The sequence below is a fragment of the Nothobranchius furzeri genome, chromosome 2 (genome assembly GCF_043380555.1).
Source record: "Nothobranchius furzeri strain GRZ-AD chromosome 2, NfurGRZ-RIMD1, whole genome shotgun sequence".
Taxonomy (NCBI): domain Eukaryota; kingdom Metazoa; phylum Chordata; class Actinopteri; order Cyprinodontiformes; family Nothobranchiidae; genus Nothobranchius; species Nothobranchius furzeri.
This window is the reverse complement of record NC_091742.1, coordinates 6,633,816-6,657,585: the sequence shown is the minus strand read 5'-3', so window position 1 is coordinate 6,657,585 and position 23,770 is coordinate 6,633,816. Positions and strand designations below refer to the sequence as shown.

Sequence of the window (23,770 nt, the reverse complement as noted above, 5' to 3'; positions counted from 1 at the left end):
GTTTTTACTTCATCTATTTTCAGCATATTAAAGCCAGCCAGCTCATGCGCCTAAATGAAAAGGATGATTATCTCATATGCAGAATTTCTATATGAAGATTAAACAGATTACTGAAACCTCATAACGTTTTTTTTCCCTCGTCTTTGCTTTTGGAAATGAAAACCTAGGAAAGAGAAATTAAAGAGCTTCCTTCTGAATTAATTCTTGACCTTTGGCTCTGGAGGGAGATAACATCTGCCCCTCGACAAGGAAGAAAGTCTCATTTTACAGCCATTTTGTTCCAAATTACAATAGGGAAGGGTGTAATACAGGGCCATTTTAACGTGTAGCAGAACGGAGAATTGGAACGAGGACAATGGAATCTTGTCTCATTTGCTGTGACCTAATTGCATCACTGTAATTGGACTTTTTATTTTCAACTTCAACCCAAGGTATGTTACACATCATAAAAGTTACAGATTTTGTCATTAGAAGCTCATTCCATCATCCCCTTGAAGGAAAAACGTGGATTTAATGTCTGCGATGTTCTGGAACAACGCAACAGTCACATGAAAAGTCCAAACACCCCCTCTCTATTGGCGTGTGTGCAGAGAGACAGCTGGAAACCCCCCACGCTTAACTTTCCGAGTTTGTTTTAAGGCTGCAGGATTACAGTTCGTGAAGTTGATTATCCATATTTATTTTGTTGAGCGATACTGCTTGAGTGCCCTGGAGCATCCTGGGACGCTGGAGACAGTCCACCCTGCCTTGCCTATCTCATCCGCGGCGCCATTAATGGTGGGGTTTTTATCTCAACAAGGGGAAGTGATAATAAAGCGGCGATGCACATGCGTGGTCACAGTATTCTCCTGGTTGGACTTTCTCAGCCTGCAGTGGATAATTAGCATCTCTCGCATGTGCTTAGGCTTGATTAAAACCCAGTTTACAGTGAGCAGTGCTGTGAGGACGCCATCTGTCACCTGCAGAGGCCACCCTGAGATGTACTCTTGCCTGAGAGCGTACAAGCGTGTGTGTGTGTGTGTGTGTGTGTGTGTGTGTGTGTGTGTGTGTGTGTGTGTGTGTGTGTGTGTGTGTGTGTGTGTTTGATAAAGAAGTGAAAACAATGGGGCACAGACAGAGAAACGACAGAGACAGGCGATGCATGAAGCAGTGGGACGCATTCAATTAAATAACCGCTTCTATTCGCCCCCTTTTGGCCGTACATCAGCGACAATTCACATATTTTCAGCTCTGTTAAAGAAAAAAATACATCCAACTGCAGTTTTGAGGCTTTGTGTTATTTATTTGAACTGCATCACCTTGTAACTGCAATTCTGGGAATAGTTCTTAGAAGTGAAGTGAAAGATGTGCGATTTCCAGAGCTCATAAAGCTCCACAAAGTGGAAATGGGTGTGTTTTCCTGGACAAATACGGGCACATTACAACTAAATGCAATCCCCAAAAGTAGAGTTTTACGCCACAGCTGCAATATAAACTTTATCAAATTATTTGCACATCATTGTACTCAATGCAGTTTGCAATAAAAACGGTGTTTTGTCATAGTTGCATGAATTGTGTTTTATATCATGAGATATTTGGACAGTTGGGGAGAAAGCGTCCATCTGTGAGACACGGGAATGAGACGACTGAAAGCTATTTGCTTGGAAAGAGTGAAAATATTTATTGAGGCTTGAGTGATTTTCCTACGACGGTGCTGAACGTTATATCTCAGCCTCTGTCAGATTTTGTCTTTGTGTTTGTGCTCTGTGTGCGTCTCTTGAGCCGTGTGCATCAGAAGGTTGGACAAATATTTCTACTCTTTGTGTGGAAGGAGCTAACAGGCTGCGGTTGAGATCATCTAGCTGAAAGCTGACGTCAGTCACTCAAACTCACGTCTATTTTTACTGAATATGAGCTCACGTGCAGCTTTACTTTACAAATCAGATTAGAAAACGTTATGATTGAATTAATTTGACTCAGATCTATGTTAGATTTGGTGCTGACATTGGATTGTGACATTTTAATAAGAACAAATAATTAGATTAAGTGTTCAAACAAGGAAAAGTAAAATAATACCCAACACAGATTGGTAATTGTTGATATTTGCTGACCTTTTTTCAGTTAAAAAAATGTCAAGGACATTTTTTTACACCTTTTTCTGATTCACAAACCGCCCAATTAACCCATTCAGCAGCAATATTACCAGGAGTTTAATAGATAGTGAAATGACCATTTATTGAAGCCCTAAAACAAATTATATGCTTCACACTATTGAGCAATAATTTCAGGTGGGAAACAACTCTCTGTACCTGGCAATTTGAGGAAAGGCTTTTTTTATACATATTATTTTGTGTGTGAGGGGGTGTGATTGACACTGGGAACTCTGCTTTCTTTCCTGCAATGTTTGTTACTAGAAGCACAGCCGCTCTTTTCCCACAATTATGTGCCAACATGTAGGTGTGACTGCTGGACAGATGGATGTTAATGTGAAATGTTCCAGCAGGACAGCTGCTCTTTGTGCACCACATCATGGCCGCCTTATATTTCTCCATTATGGGGTGCTGATTGTTAAAATGTAAACATAAACATGATTGTTTTAGAGTGTTTAGCTAAAAGGAAAATTTAGACTGACATCCACAAAAGTAAAAATTGGCTGAAAAAGCAGATAAAAATGAACCAAATACACAACTAAATTAAATTTGTAATTAATGTAACCAAGTTATGACAATTGGTTCCACTAAAGCTTATTGCTTAAATGTGAAGAGTATTATACATTGTTATCGAGTAAAAGTAAAAGTATATTACTCTTTACATTCAAGCAACTTGGTTTAGTGGAACCAGTTGGCATAATCTGGTTAAAGAGCAAGTCACCTCCTACCAGATTCTTACTCAACTCCCACTTCCTGTTAGAAAAATGCAGCAAATTCTGTTGCCTAGAAGACCGAGAGGGCGGAGCCGCTAACAAATACACACACACAGGCTCACAACAACATTGTAACATCATATGGTACCAGCTAACGTTCTAGGGCACCTCTTAGCCAATAGCGATGGCAGATTTAAATTCAAATGCAGTGCAGAGTTTTTACCTGACAACTACACAACACTGACAGTTTTAGACAGAAAATTACATTTTTAACTAAAATGCACCAAAGTGCTAAACTATTGACTACACGTGTCTGCAGCACGATTAGACACTCATTTATATAGTTTATCAGGAAAAAAAAGTTGATTTGGGGGTGACTTCCTCCTTAAGTTAATTCAACAGTTTATTTACTACAGTGTAGTTGGAAGAACTTCTATCAACAGGACTTTAAGAAGATGGGTTTTATTTATTTATTTAGTTTACTTCTAAGTTCGAATGTTGGCTGGAAATATAGTTAAAATTGCCACATTTGTGTTTGAATTTCAACATTTAGATTTTAGAATATATATATATATATATATATATATATATATTTTTTTTTTTTTTTATTCTAAGTGTTTATTTTTGTAATTACTGGTATTTTGGATTTAGGATTAAACATTTAGATAAAAGAATGTAATATTTCCTGAATGACTGTAGGAAAAAAAACTGATTTGACAAACCTGACTTTACACACTTAAAATAAAAAAGTTTAAAGCCAGAGATAATGACGTGTTTGAGCTACTAATGCATAGAAAGTAACTTACTTAACTACTGTAATTTAGACAAACCAATACAGTGTACAGAAGTTTGCTAACTGTTTACTAATGCTTAAGTACATATATACAACTCTTAAATAAAAGTTCAGAAAAAAAGTTCCAAGTACTATAAAATGGTTTGTCTTGGTTAAAGTAAATTGCATTTAAGTGCATTTTACTTTGTAAGTATTAGTACCTGCAAAAAATAAATACCCACTCCTGTGTGCTGATTATTTAAAGTGCAATCAGTTTGCATTCTTTTTTAAGTAAGGTTAACAAATCAGATTTTAAAGTGTAGCTAAAAGTGTAGCTAAGTGTAGCTTAATGCAGTAGCTGCTGAAATGCTAAACATGGCAAAGTGTTAGTGTTATATAATAATAATAATAATAATAATAATAATAATAATAATAATAATAATGCGTTTAATTTAAAAACACCTTTCAAGGGACACATGGACACTTTACAGCAATAAAATAACAACAAAGAAACCAAGATTTTAAAATGTTGTAAAAAAAATCAAAAAGCAACTGTTAAAATATAAGCATAAGTTAAGATGTTAAATCTAGGTAATTTTTTTACAGTCAGAATATAAAACGTTGTAATATAACTAACAGTTGAAACCATAAATATAGCAAATGTTGCCGTAAAGATGATAAATGTGGCAAAATGTCACTAATGTGGGTATTAATAAGGCAAATTCAGTATTTAAGATGTTGAAATGGAGCAAAATGGAGCTGTTAGAATGTTAAATGTGGTAGGATGTTAACTCTAATGATCACTGTGGCAAATTTTGCAGTCAAGATGCTAAACTGTGCAAAATCATACTGTTAGAATGTAAAAACACTGCAATATAACTAACAGTTGAAAGTATAAATATAGCTAATTTAGCAGTTAAGATGCTAAATGTGGCAAAATATAGCTGTTAATTTTTAATATCACATTTTACACCCCGTACTTCATGTGTTGTGATTCTGCTGCCCAAATAAAAAAACACATTTGATTCTAAAGAGCTCATCCAATCTCAAGAGCAGCCACATATTTCAGTGAAATCTGTGTGTTCGTCTGTTTGCGTCGCCAAGTGTGCAGCACTCGGCGCTCATGCATCTTATTTCCACAGTAGTTGGTGTTTCTCTTCAGTAGCATTTGCAAATCGAGAGCAGTGGAGTGCCTGGAAACCGCCAGCAGACAGAAGTCATTTAGGAATTCAGCAATTCAAGCCTTGTGGAAGTGTACTCACAGTTTGGCACAATTAGTACCAAAAAAAAAAAAACGAGGGTCCCTGCTCGACAAATTAGCACACAAAATGTCAGCTGGTTGTTTAGCACATCCACAATGAGCCTTTGCAAATTAGCACATATTTTGAGGAGGGATCTGGCACGTTGTTATGAATCGAGCAAGCCTGGGAAATTAGCACATCTGTCGCCAATGCTAAAAATTGATACACGTTATATGATCACTGCTTCCTCCGATCGGAGCCGACTGAGTCAGGGTCGACAGCGGCGGCACACACTTCTAACCGTGTGTGTGTGTGCTCATTACAGGAGATTGATGGGATTGATTTTGTGGCCACGGACGAGCTAATTATTAAACAGAGTGCAGCAGAACTCAGGTATCAGTGAGAGCCGCAGGCGTGTGCTTCAAATCCTTGCATCCGTCACATTTTCCCTGGACTCGTTGTTTCTTATCCGACAGATTTGTTTAGGCTCAATCTTTGCAGTGTGTGTGTGTGTGTGTGTGTGTGTGTGTGTGTGTGTGTGTGTGTGTGTGTGTGTGTGTGTGTGTGTGTGTGTGTGTGTGTGTGTGTGTGTGTGTGTGTGTGTGTGTTTGTGTGTGATTTCATGGTTGAGTGTGTGAGTCAGCCTGAGGCTCAGAGTCCACTAGTGGCAGGTGACAGTCCAGTCCACTGTCAAGAGGCTTTAGGTTGACAGGATAAATTCTGTTCTGGAGGAATTGCTCGCAACAACCCAAACTCGGTGTAGTCTGGTCCGTTTTCATAATCGGTCATAAACAAACAGGTTGACAAATCTGCTGTTTTACCAAAATATTAATTATTTTTGACCGCTCTTATTGGTCAAAGAGATGATTTTTATGTTTTCACTTCATTTTATCTGACTCAGTTTTTGTTTTTTGAAACATTTTTCCATTTCCTGATGTATTCGTTAGACCTCATAACCTCAAAGTTGTGCCAACATTTTTCAACATTTAGAATTTTAAACTCATTTTTCATGTTTTGATTCGGATTACTTAAAATCCTTCTAATTAAGTGTAATTTCCCAAAGTGAAACACCTGTGTTTGTTTATTCCGCGCCACCCGAGCGAGTGTTTTTCCCACTCGAATCCATCTCTTTCTCTTTAATTTCATTCCATCAGATAAGGCCTTCTTCTTAAATACCTGTGAAAGTGAAATATGATTAATCTCCCTGTGCATCGCAGCAATGAATTATTCATGACTAATCACTTAACCATTGGTTATCAGTTCTGCACTAACTTTCCTTACTTACCAGGTTCATCATTATTTCATAAACGCTCACCAAACTCGTTAATAAGACACTAGAATGAGGATAAAAATAGCTTCTGGAAATTAGATCATGAATAATGAAGAGTCGTGCCATTTGCCAAAACATTTTCTTTTTTTTTCTTTATATTTATACATCTTTTTAGTTCTATTTACTCATTAGTTGACTGAAATGGAAACTGTCATGCTTCAAAAACTAAAACAGGGTGAAAAATGGTTCCGGACCCGTAGTTAACCCATAGAGCTCTGGGTTTTTGCACACTATTATGGATCACATGTGAGACGGACTGCAGGTGAGTGTCCTGCATAGCTCCGTTACCTGGGGAGGGAGAGAGAGAGAGAGCTGGTATCCCCGTGCAGCCCAGAAAGGTGACTCTACCGTTCGACCAAGGGGAGAGCATCAGATTAATGACCGGGGGGTGGCAACTCTCCGCAGGCCTTCATGCATCATGTCCCATTCACCGCCAAACATGTCAGGGAGCACTCCCATTGGGAATTTCAGCGATATTTATGGAGCGCCTCCATCACTTTTGCCTGCTGCCTGTTGGCTTGGAGCGCCGGTCCTCGCTGGCTGAAAGATGGAGGCAGACAGAAACAGGCCATGAGGTCCAAATGAAGTGAGGTGGGTGGGGGTCTCGGAGCCTAACTGAGAAACTTCAGCTTCATACCTGAGCCACTTGACTTAGCAATGGGGTTTCTCGCCGGTTGCCATGGCAGCCAACGTAGAAGCCCACCGCCATCCTGCAGCTGCACTCCCGGCCATTAGTCAAAGAGGCAAGTCTTTCATATTGTCACAACAATGCCCCCCCCCCCCCCCCCCCCCTTTCAACGAGCTGCTCAGATTCCAAAACTGCCAGTGCTTCGTCACCATAGCATAGCCGGGTCACCATGGCAACACATCTGACAGGCGTCCCTCTTTGAATGGAGCTACCTTGAGTAGAAAAGCCTGGTTTTGTAAATAACACCTTCATTTAAGGAGCCGCTGTCGGTGAAAGGACTGGTGGAGCACCGGAGTCACAGAAACGCAGCCTTGGATTTAATCACTTTTCAGAAAAGCACTGGAAGAGAAGAATTTTTCTTTTCTTTTTTTTACGCAGAATACGGATTAAGGTTCACGTGTCGGTAATGTCCGTGAGCGGCATGAGACGAAGGATCTCAGCTCACAGAAAGCAATGTTGAATCAAATCACAGTCTGTCAGAGACCACGTTTACGCTTTATTGTAAATAAATACTCACAGAAATGTTTAAAGGGGGAGTAAACGACCATGCACTTTGCTTTGCTGTTACACACACACACACACACACACACACACACACACACACACACACACACACACAGACCGTAGGATCAGCTGGCCTGTTTTCTCATCAGGGTGATTATCCTGCTCATAACTCACTCAGAGCTTTCAGTTGAACCATAACTCACACCAGCCCCAATGATGGTGACTCTATTCACAGGACCAAACACACACACACACACACACACACACACACACGCTCTCTGATTATCTCAGCCGTAACTCACTCACCTGCAATCAGACCAGCCACAAAAGCAACTGAGAGGAGAACGGACAGGAAGATGAGAGCGGTAGTATTGTTAGACTTTAATCAAGCAGAATATTCCAGAAACCCTACATGGGAGCAAGTCTTCTCCGAGGAACGTTACATCCACTTTGGGAGGAAGTGTCACATTCATCAGTCACTGCAATCAATAGAGGTCCGTGTTCTCTTAAGAGTGAAATCAGGAATTTGTGCAATAGTTGCTTCTCCTTCCTCACATTTCTGATCCTGTTTGATTTGCATGCTTTTAATAATTCCTGACTCATTCCACTAATTATTTACCTTCTGAAGCCTGTCTGATCTGATGTTCCGGCTCCACTGCGGTCTCAAAGGTGTCTGATTTCTATTAAGCCCATGTTCTAGCTACACGCACTTTCAAAGAAATCTAATGAGAATAATTTAATACCATTATGCTTAGTTTCACATTCAGTAGAAAAAGCCTGCAGAGCCAAGTCTCCCCCGTGGCGATGGCATGATATATTTAATAGGTCAGATACACGGTTTCTGTCATATTTTACATTGATTTCTTGTATTCTTTCTTTTTGGGGGTAGTTCTGTGCCATTTTGCTGAAATCAAATGAACGGCAACACCTTTAGCTGTTTGGGAGGAGGAGAATGACATCATTATCCCTCATTCAGGAGCATAAATGTGTATTTCTGTGCTTTTAAAAGTTTGCCCACAGCTCTCGTCCTGCCCTGCAGCATCCTCTTGCACACTGTACACTGTTGGACTATCTATAAATGAAAACACCATAAAATAGAGTAAAAGAGCCTAATATACGGCTGCACTCTGGTGACAGTGATAAATCTCACTTCCATTGGTTAATGACATCTTCTTTGCCCTCCTGCACACATTTTCTATCACTCCCCGCCACGACCAGCTGCTATTTATAGCAGCTATGTCCATTACAATACTGCTTCCCCTCTCTCTTTCCTCCTCTTGCAACCTCACTCTCTCTCCGTCTCCCTCTCTGCCCGTTTTTCTTTCAATCTCACTTTTCTCCTGCTCCATGTAATTAAATCAATGAGCAGGCTTTAAACTCCTAAGTTTAGATGTTGTCAATCTCGCTCTCGCTGCCTCCGAGAGAGGACGGGAGCCGTAGACGGACTCCTGAACTCTGCTCTCTTCCCTGAGAGTATTTCTCTGAGCTGATCTCCCTCTTTCATCCCCCCTCCGCCCTTCCCCTTTAGCTCATACATTCTCTTTTAAGTTTGAGTTGCTTAAAGCTTTCTTGAGATTTCGAATGTGAGCGGAGAGTTAAAATGCATTGTTCGTTTCCACGGGGATGGAAACTCAGCAATAGTTTCAGCTGATGCATGAAAAAAACGACGGTTTGAGAAAACACGTAGTCATCGCTCTGATCTACACTTGAAGTGAATTGCGACCTGCAGATTGGAGAGCACGCCCAGATGAAGTGATCAATGGGTTTTCGTTCCCAGACAGATCGTGTAGATTAGATTGCAGAAGCAATAATCTTTTCATTTCTTGGTGTTTGCTTAATGAATTCACCTGAGTTAGTTTTGACATAATGAAGAAATGATGCTCATCGAACGTGAGTTGGCTCAAACCCGGCTTCCCTTTGTTTAAGCCTCTAAATCACGTTCGCGGAACATCTGGAGCTTTAATCAGCTTCGCTCAGCCCAAACAACTGACAGGTTTAGGAGGAGGGGCTGTTTAATGTTGACAGCACCTTCATTTGCTGCCGCAATTATTTAGTCTGTTTGTGAAAAACCGACTTTTGGTGTTTTGTTTTGTTCGTTACTTTAAGAGGTTTTGTCAGTTTTCATGGGCACACTGTTGGCAAATTTGGAAGAAAAAACCAAAAAACTGCAAATTATGCATCAAAAAGTGTAACTATCATAAATAGTGTTTGATGACTTTTGTGGTGGTAAATATTATGAAGACAAATTTGGAACAAATTGCAGGAAATGTCCCCACAGACAGCAATGTTCGTCTCGCTCAGGTAGAAACCTTCAAAAGATAAAATAATAGTAATCTTGCAAATCTAGTCTCTTAATCGGAAACATTTTTGGCTAATGCTAATCAGTAAACAACCACATTATGTAGTTCTAAAACTTTGTAACAGTAAAGAAATAAATTGGGCCCCTTCCACCTGCTGATCCTCCACCAGAGGGCAGTAGACACATATGGGACTGAATATGTCAGGTTGTTGATGAACGTACTAATCCTGATACTCCCTCTGAATGCTTTAAAGCAGAAGTCAGTAGACTTATGTCAGAGGGCACCATCTAGTCGCATTGAACCTTACCCATTCCGTACTTCCGTGATTAACGCTGGAAGCAACGCCTCTTGTTCTTGGACGCTCAATTATTATTTGGCCATTAAGGTGTTTATTCATGTTAATACAGTGCTCAGCATAAATGAGTACACCCTCTTTAAAAGTTTTTGTTTTGTTTCGTTTCTGTTTATTTCATTCAATCAATCAAATAAAAGTTACATTAAAACAATTCATGTTCACAAATAATCATAAATGAAAAGGAGCAGAAAGAAGCAAAAACTTATAATATCTGCCTCTTTTTCACATCAAGACATTAGCTGTTCAACTCAAAGCCTGTTGTTTACACCCTTTAAGTGATGCCCTTTTATTCCTTGTATTAACATTTGTGGTTTTCATTTCTTCCTTTGTCCAGCTTATTATTCTAGTAGGATATCTGATTACTGGCAGGGTGTAGTTGTCCATTGCCCAGATCTTGTTCTTGCCATTAAGCTGGCTTTTCAGGACTTGCCTTATTTGTTATAGATATTTGGTTATGGCTCCTTTCCTTGCGGACTTATTGAGGTTGCCATTTGCTTGTGGGATACCAAAGTACTTGTAGCTGTCCTCAATGTCTGCTACTGTTCCTTCTGGGAGTGAGGCCCCTTCTGTGTGGACTACTTTCCTTTTCTCAGTCATCATCCAACCCCACTTCTCAAGTCTGAAAGACATTCCTGTATCAGTGCTGTAAATCCTGGTGGTGTGGATCAGTGAGTCGCATCAGTGAGTCTTGGCATATATTTATATATATACATACATATATATATATATATATATATATATATATATATATATATATATATATATATATATATATACATACATATATATATATATATGAGAGAGAGAGAGAGAGAGAGAGAGAGAGAGAGAGAGAGAGAGAGAGAGAGAGAGAGAGAGAGAGAGAAGAGAGAGGAGCCAGTTGAGGTGACTCGGGCATCTAGTTAGGATGCCTCCTAGATGCTTCCCTGGTGAGGTTTGCCGAGCACGTCCAACCGGAGAAGGCCTAAAGGAAGGCCCAGGACACATTGGAGGGACTATGTCTCTCGGGCTGGCCAGGGAATGCCTTAGGGATCCCCTGAGGGAGCTGACCCATGTGGTTGGGGAGTGGGAAGTCTGGGCCTCCCTGCTTAGGCTACTCCCCCTGCAACCCGACCATGGATAATCAGCCAAAAATGTACATCCGTACATAAGCTGATGTCCAATGCTATTGGCTATTGCTGAGTGACGCTCTATTGAAATTGTATGGGTCTCTATGGGTAGGGGGGAGGGCTTTGCCAAAAATTAATAAAACATCAACGTTGCCTAGGATTTTCTATCATAGGGTCAGACTGTCACTTTTACCAGTTTCTAAAAAAAAAATCACACATAATTCCTGGAAGGGGGATTATCCTTAACGCTGCTTTGAATGTTTTGATTTGTGACAATTATTTGTCTTGGGATTAAAACGAAAACAGGCATTTAATTTGAAATTCATGTCAATCAATTTGAACTGTCACAGTTTTGATGATTTTTGGGAATATTTTCCCCAGAGCATTACATTGATGAAAATATAAATTATTTAACGTTTGCAGACAAACTTTCTCTTTCTCCCAAGACCTTTTAGTACAAGAAATATCAAATCAGATCCGATATTATCGTCACTTTTTACAAAAATTCTTATTTAAATAAAGGAATTGAAGATATGCCCACGAAGTAGAAACGATGTAGAGTTTTTAGTAGAGGTTTTAATAAATCGGTTCACATATTTGCTAATAATGCATCACAAGACAGCCATTTTTGTCTTCTTTCCCTCATTTAATCTCTGACTTCTATATAGAAAAGCCTCCAGAGTGCAGAAAATACATTATCTCCCATAGACTTCCAATAAAGATCAGCTGGAATTTTCTCTTCCAAAGTGTAACTGAAGGTTTTATGTAACATTTTATATCTTCCACATAAAAGAAATATTTCAACGTCAGAGTTGTCAAGAATTAGTTTCATAAAATGTATAATTTTTGCACAGCAGCTGTTTGTTAGTGGCTCACTTTCTATGCTACATAACTACCTTCTCAGTGGCTATGTGGTAGAGACTGGGAGATCGGGGTTCAAATCCTGGTAGGGTCATACCAGGATGGAACCCAAAGCCTTCCTGCTCGACACTCGGCTTTAAGGGGACAATGTGTCGTTTTTACCATTTACTTCTGGAAATATCCATCAAAATATTGTTGAAAATGAATGAAACGATGCCCAGTTCTTGAAAAATATTGGCGGCTTTGTAACATACAAACATAAAATCTGGTCTAAAATTCATGGGAGTGAGTCTAATGGGCTCGACACACGGGAGGCGACAAACGACCGCGATCAGCGAAATTTGTCGCTGTCGCTTTTATGACCTGTCACACGGGAGGCGATCTGCGGCAGCGGCCAGTGGCAAAGCCGTCTACGCGTTCTGTTCCATGGCGAAATCGAAACTTCCGTTGTTTTGCTTGGCTGTGTCAGGTTGGAGGGAATTAAGGTTATTTAAGCGGTTCAGAGTTAATAAAGTGGTAGATATAATGTTTCACAAGGTGCTGCTAGAGTTATGTGAAATCTTACTTCTGAATTTACTATATAAAACATAATAATAATCAACTTCTCCATATTTGCTCGGAGATGTGCGGAGCATCCTGTCCGCTCATTGGTCAGTGAATGAAACCTCCGTTGATTGGTGCTCGTCCGAGCGACAGCGATGAAAAGTTGAAAATGTTTCAACTTTCTGGGATCGCGTCGCTGGGTCGTACGTGCACGACACATGCATGAGTGCAAACTTTCACACGCACGTTTTTCGCGTTTCCCTTAGTAGGAGAGAGACCCGCGATTATCGCTTTGTCGCGCATGTCTCATTGAAAATGAATGGAGGAGAGGCGATGTCGCCTCCCGTGTGTCGAGCCCATAAGTCTTTGGGCAACACCATATTAGATGCCATGTTTCCTTCTACAGGAGCCTATGAGAACAAAAAGCATTTACTGATTTGTAACAAACGGTTACAAAACTTCTGCCATTCATTGTTGTTTTACACATTTATCTCTTCACTTGTTGACAGTGATGAAAGTGACTCTGATGTGGTTGTTATTTTGCTAAAGTTTGCACTCCCCAAGGCTTTTAGACCCTAATGGGTATCCATTGGTAAGGTCTTACTCCAACACAAAAATACTGCTAACGGGCAACGATTCAGGCATCTACTGTGCCCTATCGCCAGGAAAAATACGCACTGTCACATTAAGGGGTTGGATCGGGGATTAAACCACCAAAGAGTTCCCGAACGCAGCCACAGCTGCAGCTCACCGCTCCCCACGGGGGCGGGTCAAATGCAGATATGTAATTTCACCAGTGTGTGATGATGACTAGAGGGATTTTAACTTTCTGCCCTTCTTTATTTTTGGTTGTTGTACAACAAAACTGCAACATTTTGTCTCCTCTCCAGTTATTACAATTATTGTTGTGATTAATCAAATTTATTCCTAAAATGTTACAGTTTGCAGCTCTCTCTCTCTCTCTCTCTCTCTCTCTCTCTCTCTCTCTCTCTCTCTCTCTCTCTCTCTCTCTCTCGCTCTCTCTCTCTCTGCGTTTATACACTCTTTGCTTTCTAGTCGGGCTTTATTTGCTCACCTTTCATTTGATTATTATTGAACTCAATTGGACAAAGTGATCGAGTGAACCCTTCTGCACAAGTTGAACAAGGGAGTTAAAGAAAGCAACCGCCCCTGAACTCACCTCCCAGTGCAACTAATTGCCTATAATTACACTTGACTACCCCCACAGAATGCAAATCAACAGAGATCCAAATGTCTTCTCCACAGTGAAAATCTGTTTCGTGTCAACGTGAAACTGAGTGGTGAGCATTCATCACAATAGCCTCAATGATCAGTTTAAGGAGATAAAATTATACCCGCTCCTTCAGCTGTAATTGCTTGCATCATATTGATTATTTTCCCCCAAAGTGGCTTTTGTAAAGGAATCTATTTCAGTTACAGTCATCTAAAACAACTTATCTTCTTTTGTTTTCTTATCCTCAGGGGGAATATTTGAATCCATCGAGAGCGGGCCCTCCGGAGCAGAGGAACTAGCCTTTAAATTTGCCTTGAACACAATCAACAGGAACCGCACATTGCTCCCGAACACCACACTGACATATGACATCCAGAGAATAAACATCTTTGACAGCTTCGAGGCTTCCCGGAAAGGTGAGCGAGGGATGTGGGAGGGAGGGAATCATCGAGCGGAACTTCAATTTCATCAGATATCTGTGAAATATTCTTTCACAGTCATTTAGGCAGTTTTCGTTCATCCTTCTTTTGTGTTCATCATTTAAATCTGATGCAACAAATGCCTCCAACTGCCAAGACTGGCTCTCATCTGCAATTTCAAGATGCATTTATTTTTGGGATATTGGTAAATATGAAGACAGACTCAATAACTGATTACAAAAGCAAAAGTTTAAACTCACAATTACTTAAAGGCTGGGAGTTTTAAATCCTAAAAACACATTGTATTTAGTTCATATTCTCTATATGTACTGTATGCGCTGTATTGCTCACTACCGGATAAACGGTCTATGACACACACAGCGCAATACATAATAAATCAGTCTTGTGATGCAAAATGTTCAAAGCATACTGTTTTTGCACATCAGTTGCTCAATTTAGATTCAGAAAATGTGTTTTTCTGGTAAAAAAAATGTACGTGTACATTTTTTTTTGGGGGGGGGGGGGTCTAAAACATACAGAAATGTGGAAAATGAAAAAATTATTCAGGACTTTTTTTCAGCTTCTTAATTTTTTCATGTCCAAATTAGAAAATAGATTATTACTTATATCTTCACCTTTTTTCATCTATTAAAGGACATAATGGCTATAAAAGTATCTTACATATGTTTACTTCATCTTTATGTTTCACTTTCATTTAATTTTTGTTAAAATGTTTTTAATAAAGTTAAATCATTGCTTCATTAAGAAATGTTGATGGCTCTACCAAAATGTTGAACATAATTATTAAATTTTAAGAAATTAAAAGCATGAAATTATTTATTTTGGAGACAAAACTGAGTTGTATTCTTCTGGTTATAAACCTAAAAGAATAAAATACTGATAATATTGATTTGCTTCAGGCTTCAAAGAAGGAGCCATGTTGCATCAGGTCTGAATGTATTCGGCTAAATGGAGAAAGAATCCTAATTTAAGGACTTAATACTGGCAGCAGCAAAAACACTATAATGTATTTGTATGGATGAAAAACTAAGAAGAAACTCTGAGATTAAAGAAAAAAATGTTAAAATTAAAAAAATAAATAAAACTTTAGCATCCACTACTGAACTCAGAGAACACACTTTAACCCTTCAGAATAAGAGTTCCAAACATGCAAACATACCCCTAAAATAAATTTACCAGCTAATAGTGATAATAAACTATCTTTATGAGCTTCAGATGTTTTAGGTTATTGTATGTTTTAGACTTTTATTGTGAAGGATTGAAGAAAGTTCAGCCAAAAGACTGAACCTCCTATTTAATAAATGTTTGTAATTTGCTACATACAAATAAAAAATTAAATAATAATAATTATTATTATTATTATTATTATTATTATTGTTGTTGTTGTTGTTGTTGTTGTTGTTGTTATAACCTAATTTGTTGTGTTTTTTCATCTTTCTTTTTCAAAACTTTATTCTAGAAATGGTTAAACGTTTGTAAAAAAATATAGATATATACATACATATATATATATATATATGTATGTATGTATAGACATTTAGCCTTTAATCTCAAAACAACATCAGCTTTTTTTTCATTAACACAAACATGACATCAATCAATCAATCAATCAATCAAAGCTTTATTTATAAAGCGCCTTCCGCAACCCTGTCAGGAAGCCCAAGACGCTGAACATGGTACAGTAGAAGGTAAATATATTGAATAAATCAAAAATAAAAGCAATTAAAATTACAAAATACAAATTACAAAAAAGGTGAAACATTCTGGTACAGGACAAATGTGTAAAACAATGGATAGAGTGAACCAATGAAAACTGTGAAATGAATTCAACATAAAAGAGGGCCAAAATCAAACATGTTCCGGAAACGCCAAGCAGAGGAGGTGTGTTTTTAGGCGACGTGATAAATGACCCATTCATCCATTCACACACTGGTGGTGGTGAGCTATGATGTAGCCACAGCTGCCCTGGGGTGCACTGACAGATGCGAGGCTGCCTAGCACAGGTGCCACTAGTCCTTCCAACCACCACCAGCAGGCAAGGTGGGTGAAGTGTCTTGCCCAAGGACACAAAAGCAGCATTCTCTGTCCAGAACCGGGATCAACCTGCAACCTGATCGAGCTGCGCTGCTGAGGCTTTGTCCTCCTGTTGATGTAGCAGGCGCTGGGTGCTAGGAACCTCACAGATGGCATTGCTGTTTGGACTGCCCGTGTGCTCTCTCCCCCAAGCTGTGATGTGTCGGCCCTCTGTCCACCCCAGCTCGAGAAGCAAGCATTGTAGAAGACGGGAAAAGTGAGATAGCCAGCACGTGAGACGTCAGGCTGGACTTCCTGGATCTCTGAAGAAGCGGCTGGTCCGATTTGGCCAGCTTGTGACCCGGTGGTTCCGAGACATCTGATGGTCTACTATGCACCGTGCCTTGTGAACTTGGCCGGCTTTGAGGGTGAGCTGGCACCGCGCCACGGCCAATCGGCTCGAGAACCTCACCAGAGTGGGGTTTGCTGGGAGAATCTACGCTCAGTTACGGGCTCAGAGTTGGAGGAGATGGTGCCCGTGGTTGATCCCGGTGCTGCGGCCCCGGTCTGGTCAATGCCAGGTCTGTGCAGAACAAAACTTTTAATCTTCGGGACTTTTTTATTCAACATGACTTGAGGTGAGGAATCAGACAAAGAGAAGCCCAAAGACCTCTTATGATGAATTATATAAATGGGAACCGTGTTCCTTCGCCCGGACGTGGGTCACCGGGGCCCCCCTCTGGAGGTGGGGCACGCTGGCGAGCACCTGGTGGCCTGGCTTTCACTCGTGGCGCCCGGCTGGGCACAGCACGAAGAGGAAACGTGGGTCCCCCTTCCCATGGGCTCACCATTTGTGGGAGGGACCAAAGGGGTCGGGTGCAGTGTGTGACGGGTGGTAATCAAGGGCGGGGACCTTGGTGGTCTGATCCTCGCCTTCAGAAGCTGGCTCTTGGCACATGGAATGTCACCTCTCTGGTGGGGAAGGAGCCTGAGTTGGTGTGTGAGGCTGAGAGGTTCCGACTAGATATAGTCGGACTCACCTCAACGCATGGCTCTGGCTCTGGAACCAGTTTCCTTGAGAGGGGTTGGACTTTCTACCACTCTGGAGTTGCTCCCACTGAGAGGCGCTGAGCAGGGGTGGGCATACTAGTTGCCCCCATCTTGGTGCCTGTAGGTTGGGGTTTACCCCAGTGAATGAGAGGGTAGCCTCCCTCCGCCTACGTGTGGGGGACGGGTTCTGACTGTGGTCTGTGCTTATGCACCAAACTACAGTTCAGACTACCCACTGTTTTTGGAGACCTTGGAAGGGGAGCTGGAAAGTGCTCCGTCCGGCGACTCCCTCGTACTGCTGGGGGACTTTAACGCTCATGTGGGCAGGGATGAGGTCCTGCCCCAAGTGGAGGAGTTTAGGTATCTTGGGGTCTTGTTCACGAGTGAGGGAAAACTGGAGCGTGAGATTGATAGGAGGATTGGTGCTGCATCTACAGTGATGCGGGCGTTGTACCGGTCTGTCGTGGTGAAGAGAGAGCTGAGTCAGAAGGTGAAGCTCTTGATTTACCGGTCGATCTACGTTCCTACCCTCACCTATGGTCATGAGCTTTGGGTAGTGACTGTAAGAACAAGATCACAGATACAAGCGGCCGAAATGAGTTTTCTCTGAAGAGTGGCTGGGCTCTCCCTTAGAGATAAGGTGAAAAGCTCGGTCATTTGGGAGGGGCTCGGAGTAGACCCGCTGCTCCTATACATCGAGAGGAGCCAGTTGATGTGGCTCGGGCATCTGGTCAGGATGCCTCCTGGACGCCTCCCTGGTGAGGTTTTCTGGGCACATCCAACCGGGAGGAGGCCTAAAGGTAGACCCAGGACACGGTGGAGGCACTATGTCTCTCACCTGGCCAGGGAACACCTTGGGATTCCCCCGGAGGAGCTGGCCCAAATGGCTGGGGAGAGGGAAGTCTGGGCCTCTCGCCTTAGGCTACTGCCCCCGCGACCCGACTCCGGATAAGCCCCGACTCCGGATAAGCAGATGAAAATGGATGGATGGATGGATGGATGGATGGATGGATGGATGGACATGACTTGAGTTTTCAGTGCATCTGTGAGTCCTAGATCCCGTTTGGTGACTCAAGCGCCCTGCTGGAGCTGGTGCCACCTGGCTGCTGCTGTTTTAATATCCCTAGATCGCGGGGCAGAGGTGGTGGGCTGGTTGTTGTTTTGAAATCCAGCTTTCCTTGTAAACAGCTTACACCCACCATGTCATTTTCTTCCTTTGAACTGTGCCTATTTGAACTGTGCATCTCCCCCCGCCTGCTCGTCGTGCTGATTTATCGCCCTCCAAAGACTGACTCTAACTTCCTTAATGATTTCTATGATCTTGTGGCAGACTGCATCCTAAAATATGACTATGTCCTATTTTTGGGTGATTTTAACATCCATATCTGCTGTCCTGACAATGTGCTTGCTAAAGGTTTTTTTTTATTTGCTAGATTCATTCAATTTAACTCAATGGGTATCATCCCCAACTCATGCCATGGGTCACGCCCTGGATCTGGTTATCTCTTTTGGTCTCCCTGCCATGAACCTTGTGACTTTGCCTCCTGTGTTCTCTGACCACTCTCCAATACTCAGTGATGTTACGTTGCCATGCCCTGTCCCTGTGTGTGAAGCTCCAGCTACTAGGTTCAGAGCCCTGGATGCAGAAACTGTTGCAAGGTTTGTGGACTCTATGTCTGTAAGGTTAGAGACCTTTAACCCAGATCCATCTAACACTGATCACTATTCACAACACTTTGATTTACTTAGTAATTAGGTCCTGGACGTGGTTGCCCCTCTCAAGCTTTGTAAGTCTAGGCCTAGGAGGGAGCCTTGGCTCTCTGTTGTCACACGGGCTTGTAGGCGGGCGTGTAGACCTCTGAGAGAAAGTAGAAAAAGGATGGCCTACAGGTCTCGCGTGAGTTGTTCAGAGCATCTCTAGTTGCTTATCAGGATGCAGTGAGGGTTGCCTATTTTGCAGACATCATCGAAGCAAACTCTAAGAATCCCAAGATTCTCTTCAAAACGCTGAACTCTGTTCTGGTGTATCAGGAGCCTAGCTTCATGTCTCCTACAGCTGCTGGAAACTCTGAAGATTTTCACTAATTCTTTGTTCATAAAGTATCGGGCACTAGAGCAGCTATTTCTGGTAACTCTATTGACCCTGTTCCAGTTCCTTCATCACCACCCACCCTGAGCTCCCTCAATACTGTTTCTTATTCTGAGCGGAATAAGCTTGTTGCAAGGTAGAAGCTCTCCACTTGATGTTCTGCCGCCTTGTCTCTGGAAGGCTGCCTTTCCGTGTCTTGGCCCACCACTTGGTCAGATTATCAATGGGAGCCTCAGCACAGGTGTGGTCCCAGCTGCTTTGAAAGCAGCAGTTGTTCGGCCGACCCTGAAGAAACCTGGTGCTGACGCCTCTGTGATCGAAAATTACAGGCCTATCTCTACCCTGCCTTTTACATCGAAACTGCTTGAGAAAGTCGTTTATCAGCAGCTGTTCTCAAATTTAGCTGACTCAGATCTGTTTGAGGTTTTCCAATCAGGGTTCAGGTCTGGCCATAGCACAGAGTCGGCTCTACTGAGGGTCCTAAATGATATCTATCTATCACTAGATCAGGGTACATCTGTGGTGCTTTTGTTGATAGATCTGATGGCAGCTTTTGATACGGTTGACCACGCGATTCTACTTGATCGCTTAGAACGATGGGTTGGGGTCAAAGGGTCTGCTCCGGATTGGTTTAGATCGTGTCTCCACAACAGGACCTTCTGTCTTAAACTGGGTGATGTTTTTTCTTCTTGGGAGGGGCTCCGCTCAGGGGTCCCACAGGGATCGATCCTTGGTCCTCTTTTGTTTGCAATTTATCTGCTTCCTCTGGGGGTCAGTCTTTCGTAAACATGGCCTAGCGTTCCATCTCTATGCTGACGATTGCCAGATTTACTCTCCATTGTGTCAAGAGAAAGGTCTCTCTATCCAGTCCTTTGTGTCCTGTCTTAACGAGGTAAAGTCTTGGCTAATGGCCAACTATCTGCATCTGAATGAGGGAAAGACAGAGCTCATTGTTTTTCACCCCAGTAGCAGGGCTGTGTGTCGTTATGTTGCTCTTGATCCTCTTTCTCCCTACTCAAAACCATTTGTCACCAGTTTGGGGGTGAAAATTGACGCTGGACTTAAATTTGATGCTCACATCAACTCTGTGATCCGGTCCAGTTTCTTTCATCTGAGACGCCTTGCAAAAATCAAGCATATGCTGTCGACAGCCCACCTGGAGCGGGTACTCCATGCTTTTGTACTTTCTAGGCTTGATTACTGCAACTCTCTATATGCAGGGTTGTGTCAGTCACCACTGACTACGTTTACATGCAGCCAATATCCGGGCTATGATCAGGTTAAGGTCGGTATTCGGGTTTCTGAGTTGATCAGAATAACCCGTTTACAAGCATAAATAGAAAGAGTTACCCCTAACTTGCATAACCCGATTTAAATGCGGACGTTGGGGTAGCGTCAGGACGTATGGACTACGTCAAGACGCAATGTGCGTCATATTTCGCTGTGTCTGTAATTTCGGCCGTCAACAAAAGACATAATGTTCATACTTTTCACCAGACCGGTGAAGACAGGTTTCCTCGTCACTCCAAAAGTGTGGTGCTGTGCCGCGACTCGCCATGTTGCTCCCAACTTGTTGTTTACTTCCGGTGTTCTGGCGCACACAAGATGTCTCGCTACTCAAAAGACCAAGATTCCTTGCGAACAGAGCATGCGCAGAACACACGCTGGGATGGGGATATCCCGATATGCGTTTACATGACCAAATATTCGGGTTAGAAAAGGGTTACCCCAGGTGTAGTAACCGGGTTTTTAAAAACCCAGTTATGAGCATATCTGGGTTTTTGGCGGTGTTTACATGGACCTGCGGAACTGGGTTATTGTGAATATTCGGGTTTTAAAAGAGTTACTGGCTGCATGTAAACGCACTCACTGTGTCACCTACAGGTTTTGCAGAACAGCGCAGCCAGGTTCCTTACTGGGACCAGGAAACGGGACCACATCAGTCCAGTTCTGGCCTCCCTGCTCTGGCTTCCGGTCTGTTATCGTTCACACTGTAAACTCCTCATCTTTGTTTACAATTTCTTCCAGGGTAGTGCTACCCCCTATCTAGCCACACTCCTGAACAGACATTCCCCATCACGCGCTCTGTGCTCCTCTGATCAAGGCCTGCTTGCTGTCCTTTGTTCTAGGTGTCGTACTCGCTGGGACCGGGCTTTCTCAGTCCTAGCCCCATCACTCTGGCACCAGTTGCCACCCTCAGTTAGGCTGTCCCCATCTCTGCTAGTCTTTAAGAGTCACCTAAAAACCCACCTCCTGCGCTTGGCGTTCCCTGAACGTGTTTGAATTTGGCCCTCTTTTATGTTGATTTCATTTCCTTGTTTTCATTGGTCTCTTTGTCCCTTGTTTTACCCATTTGTCTTCTACTTTAATGTTTTACCTTTTTTGCACTATTTGCATTGCTTTTATTTTCAGTTTATTCATCATGTTTCACTTTTCTCATGTACCATGTTCAGCGCCTTGTGCTTCCCGACAGGGTCGCGGAAGGCGCTTTATAAATAAAGCTTTGATTAATTGATTGACTTTCCGATCACTGGACAACCCGCTCTATGACTCATAGTAGAGATCATTTCTACAAACAGTTATTTTTTTTCTGTTGTGGCTGAAAAGTGTGCCAGCAAAATAAACCAAAGCCCTGGAGCAAGTGAAAGCCAAGTCAATGATGTCCCTGCTTCTTATTCCAGCATGTGACCAGCTTTCTCTCGGCGTGGCAGCCATCTTTGGCCCGTCGCACAGCTCCTCTGCGAATGCAGTCCAGTCCATCTGCAACGCTCTGGGAGTGCCCCACATCCAGACCAAATGGAAGCATCAAGTGTCCGACAACAAGGACTCGTACTACGTCAGCCTGTACCCCGACTTCTCCTCCCTCAGCAGAGCCATCCTGGACCTGGTGCACTTCTTCAAATGGAAAACAGTCACTGTGGTCTATGACGACAGCACAGGTACAGGTACAGTCCATGTCTGTCCTTGCCTCCCTCTGCTTTCTGTGATGATGAATGTGACCGTTTTCACACTTTCTTCAGTGCAAAAAAAATATCTTAAATAAATAAAAGGTACCAGGTAAACTACACAAATGTGGCGCTGCCCCTCAGAGTTCAGTGGGCGCTTTGTAACCTGTCAAGTTAATTCAGAAATCAATAGCTTACTGTTCTGTCTCAGTCCTCCAGGTGCTGCCCGTGTCTGTCTTCCAGGAGAGTGAGCAACAGCACAGCAGAAAAAATAAATAAATAAAACCACATTGCCCAGAATGACCCGGTGCCTCTTTGGATTAATGCAAAGTAGAAGAGTGATATATGTGTGGGGGCTGACAACAGCCATTAACAACACGCATGGACACTTGATCTCTGAGGGTGGCTATCAAATGTGTCTGCCAGCCACTTTGTCTCTCCTGTAACTTTGACGAGTGGCTCGTAATCCACGTTTTAAAAGGCGAGTTGTGTTTTAGCTGGAGTGCAGAGATGTTCTCTTGAAGGAAAACGCAATCACTCTGGGGAGGATGACAAAATTTCAGTACTTATCTGGGGCTTATTAGCTGCTTGGTCTAATGCAGCTGACAACTAAATGCAACTGGATTTCTAATGGATTTAATCCAGATCATCCAATTTTTCCAAACTCCTTTATTTCTGTTCTTTTCGTGGCTCATAACTGCTATTGTTGTACCTCCGGGATCCCTAGATGCACTTTTGTGACATACATTTCAGTAAACAGCCCATCCTCCAGATTCCTCGCACCAATCTGACCTCAGATTATGACCTGGTGGCTCATCCCACTTGCCACATTATTCTGACTCATCTCTTTGACCTCTCTCCACTTCCTCGCCCCGAGCTCGATACGTTAACACCCTCAATCGCCCTCAAATTGTCCCAGCAAGATGCCAATAGATGACCTCCTGCCTTTCCCTCTCATCCGGGCGCCGTGCAGACCTCCCCCATGTGAAGGTTTGCTTATTTCTTGGTCTTTTTCTTTAGCTGTAAGACACCTAAAGTAAAAGTGTGACAGCTGCATAGCCGCGTTGCTCCCGCTACCCCCCACCGCCACACACACACACACACACACACCCTTGCTTCACTTCCATCCAGTCTCAGGCTGTAATCACACAACGTCATGCTCCAGGGCCCCGCGCTGCTGATTGGAGCCTATCTGACGTCTGGCAGGAAAAACTATCGGAGGGGATAAAATATTCACACACAGCCGTTAGAAGATCCAGGGGGAAAGTCTAAAGGCATTAGCCAGAGCTCACAAACATCTACACTGACAGTGTTTCCCAAACGTTGAGCTCCCTTGACAGATTTTTTTTTCTTGCTTAACACCTCCCAAAGTGTCGGCATGAACAAAAACCAGGAGAGGCAGACATGCCCCAGAGTGGGGATCTATAGGGATTACCGGGGGACAGATCTCAGAG

At 42.4% G+C, this 23,770-nt stretch overlaps 1 protein-coding gene across 1 annotated transcript in view; it reads left to right on the top strand.

The window, feature by feature from the left end:
- Window positions 1-23,770, top strand: part of LOC107377647 (glutamate receptor ionotropic, kainate 2) — a 117,250-nt gene that overhangs the window by 8,737 nt on the left and 84,743 nt on the right. Inside the window, 2 exon segments of the mRNA XM_015947400.3 lie at window positions 14,028-14,195; window positions 22,053-22,310. Coding sequence (XP_015802886.2) covers window positions 14,028-14,195; window positions 22,053-22,310 — 426 coding nt within the window.